The sequence below is a fragment of the Helobdella robusta genome (assembly GCF_000326865.2).
Source record: "Helobdella robusta unplaced genomic scaffold HELROscaffold_52, whole genome shotgun sequence".
NCBI lineage: Eukaryota > Metazoa > Annelida > Clitellata > Rhynchobdellida > Glossiphoniidae > Helobdella > Helobdella robusta.
The window spans coordinates 1,089,921-1,093,392 of NW_008705269.1; the positions used below are offsets into that span (position 1 = coordinate 1,089,921).

The 3,472-nt window shown below is 41.5% G+C and overlaps 2 protein-coding genes across 2 annotated transcripts in view; both read left to right on the top strand.

The window, feature by feature from the left end:
- The window catches only part of HELRODRAFT_179173 (hypothetical protein), a gene marked incomplete at both ends in the record, with an annotated part of 17,321 nt that extends 14,121 nt beyond the window's left edge, over positions 1-3,200 (top strand). Inside the window, 6 exons of the mRNA XM_009028010.1 lie at positions 362-443; positions 1,685-1,772; positions 1,955-2,072; positions 2,289-2,321; positions 2,757-2,826; positions 3,083-3,200. Of these exons, the coding sequence (XP_009026258.1) occupies positions 362-443; positions 1,685-1,772; positions 1,955-2,072; positions 2,289-2,321; positions 2,757-2,826; positions 3,083-3,200 (509 nt within the window). The remainder of the gene's footprint in view (positions 1-361; positions 444-1,684; positions 1,773-1,954; positions 2,073-2,288; positions 2,322-2,756; positions 2,827-3,082) is intronic.
- Positions 3,201-3,429: 229 nt separating this feature from the next.
- Positions 3,430-3,472, top strand: part of HELRODRAFT_179174 (hypothetical protein) — a gene marked incomplete at both ends in the record, with an annotated part of 2,548 nt that continues 2,505 nt past the window's right edge. The window contains one exon of the mRNA XM_009028011.1: positions 3,430-3,468. Coding sequence (XP_009026259.1) covers positions 3,430-3,468 — 39 coding nt within the window. The remainder of the gene's footprint in view (positions 3,469-3,472) is intronic.

Genomic DNA, 3,472 nt, shown 5'->3' on the forward strand with positions numbered 1-3,472 from the left:
ACCTCAGCACAGCAGCAAGTAGCTGGTAGCAACAACTGCTTAGCTGGCTCGCGAAGCGTCAAAGGTTCAACTACGCTATCTTGCTTGTCAATATTGTTTATATTATTATTATTATCATTATTGTTGTTGTTGTTGTTGTCTCGGTAGGTTTCGTTGGATGTTTCAACCACCACCCAACACCATTCATCATAGATATCATTATTATTTTTGTTTTTGTTGTTAAACTTTTGATATCATTACAATCAACACTACTATCATCATCAACGTCATCATCATCACATCATCATCATCATCATCACATCATCATCATCATCACCACCACCATCATCTTCATCATCATCATCATCGCCATCTTCCTCAGACCAAGACAAAACTTTGAAACACAGTTTGGAAGAAATGGCACAGGCCGATCCGTGCAAGTTCAACCATTCAGATCTATTCAGGTTCGTTTGTCTCTCTTTCTCTCTCCATCTCTCTTTCTCTCTCTCTCTCTCTCTCTCTTGCTATATTTTCATTTTTTCTTTCATTCTTGTTTTTTTTTATACAGGATGATCTTATTTTATTTTATTTTATTTATTTGTCTTTATATAATTTGGTTGGCGAGATAGCTCAGTGGGTAGAGAGCCATGTTCTTAAGACGTTGTTATTGCACCATGACCTGGTTCGAATACCGTCTGCCGAAACTGAATGACCATCACGTGCTATGTGCGTGTGATGCGGTGCTTGTGCGTGCCTGCCGACTGGGTGCGTGATGCGTGCGCTGGGACGAGCTGTACATCCTTTTTATGGTCGAAGAAATGATGCGAATGTTGTTTGTTCTGCGGTAACTGAGCAGTAATTGTTGCAACAACTGCGCATTCGTTTGCGTTCGTTCATCCATGGACAGGCTGCTCCAGTCATTGACCCTGGAATATAGGTTGAACGATGTCTACACATGTCTGGTAAGATGACGATGACGATGAGGATGATGGTAATGATGATGATGATGATGATGATGATGGGATGATAATGATGAGGAGGAGGATGATGATTAGAAATGATGACACGATATTGATGGTGGTGATAATAATAATAATAATAATAATAATAATAATAATAATAATAATAGTGATGATGATGATGGTTAAAGGTGGTTAAAAGTTGAAACAATAAGCTTGATAATAACTGTTGGCCAAGATGAAGCGTTGAACGCGAGAGGTTCCAGAAGACGGATTTTAAAGGAAGAAATTGCAGATGTGGCCCGCAGAATGCGTCGTGGAAAACCAAAGACTTCAATTGGACATATTATAACTCGTTGTTTTTTGCTGGCACCAACTGAATACCTCAACCGACACCAGAGAGTGGGTGGCAAGCTCCTTCCACTGGAGAACATGTGAAGAAATTAAATTTACAGTGACTGAAAAGCACTACGAACGCAAACCGGAAAAAGTTGTCCTGGCGGATGAAGTCACGTTGCTGTGGGGCGTTACTGAAGTAACAGCCGGAACGATAATGGCGGGAAGACCAGATCTACTCTATTGGAAGAAGAATACAAAAAAATTCATTTTGATTGAGATTGAATCTTCAGTAGCAGAAGATGAAAATGTTACGCCAAATAAGAATGAAAAACATCTGTAATAGCGAGACTTAGAAGTTGAAATTTCAATGATGATTTCAATGATGGGGTGAAATCTCGAAAATCTAGCTCTGGTAGATGGAGCAATGGGTGGAGTAGGGATGGAGAGTTGAAGAAGAATCCAGAAGAGGTGCCTGGAAAACTTGATGTGGTGGAGGTGCAAAAATTGCACTGTTAGGAACTGCCCACATCTGAAGGAAGGTACCCGCAGGGGGTCCTGAGGTTCATGGTCATCCAATGTAATAATAATAATAATAATAACAATAATGATAATGATGATAATAATAATAATAATAATAACAATAATGATAATGATGCAAAGATGATGATGATGATTAGGGATGGTTCAACCCGGGTCAAATATTTGTCCTGGATGAATACTGCGCCAGGTACGGTGTGAGAGGCTGCCACCGACACCTCTCCTACCTCTCAGACCTCCTTCACCACTCGGAGCAAGGTACTGCTACTGATGATGAGGGTGATGTTGATGGTGATGGTGATGATGGTGGTAGTGGTTGTGGTGGTGGTAATATATATTATTTTAGTTTTTGTAATACAGCTCTGTTAAATGCAGAACCGCTTACATATCATTTTTATAATAAACTTTTGTGCCACAAATTGCTGTGCCACCATCCCACCACACGACCCACATGCACACCACACACGCAAACAGCTTTGAGTTTCGGACTGACAGTATTCGAACCAGGTCACCGAGTAATGACATCACGAGACATGAAACTTCTATCGACTGAGCTAACTCGGTGACCAACATGACTATGGTGATGATGGTGGTGATAATGATGATGATGTTGAAGATGATGATGATGATGATAGCTGGTTATGATGAATGCTGTTGCAATGCTGTTGGTCTGTCAGATCCAGATTTTTAAAGAATAATAATAATAAAAAAAAGCTAATCACTAATTATCATTATGACATTGGCCATTGTTATTATTACTACTTCCATCTGCATCATCATCATCAGCACCACCACCCTATCAATCATTATCACCACCACCACCCTATCAATCATCATCATCACCACCACCCTATCAATTATCACCACCACCCTATCAATCATCATCACCACCACCACCCTATCAATCATCATCATCACCACCACCCTATCAATCATCATCAGGATTGATGATCGACCCAACGTTGATGCATTACAGTTTTGCTTTCTGTGCCTCGCATACGCACGGGAACAGGTGATGATGATGATGGTGGTGATGATGATGGTGGTGGTGATGATGGTGATGATGATGATGATAATGATGATGGTGATGATGGTGATGATGATGTTGATAATGGTGGTGATGATGGTGGTTTTGTTTATGACGACGACGATGATGATGGTGGCCAATATGCCGATGATGTTAATGATTATGATGATCATTGTTGTAATCACAACCACTATTACCACTATCGCCACCACCACCACCGACGCCACCACCTCCACCACAGGCCAGACGGCATGGGGACGGTGCTGCACGAGGAGAGGGATCGATTCCTCGACATGAAGGAGCGCTTGAGGCTGCTGCTCGAGTATCAGATCACTAACTTCAGGTGGTGGTGGTGGTGATGATGATTGGTAGGGTGGTGGTGGTGATGATGATTGGTAGGGTGGTGGTGGTGGTGATGATGATTGGTAGGGTGGTGGTGGTGGTGATGATGATTGGTAGGGTGGTGGTGGTGGTGATGATGATGATTTTGTCGTTGTTATTGATAAAAATGAGGATGAAAATGTCGGTCATGATAATGATGGTTTTATAAAAGTCAACAAGACGACGATGATGATGATGATGACGACGATGGTGATGATGATGGTGATGATGATGGTGATGATGATGGTGA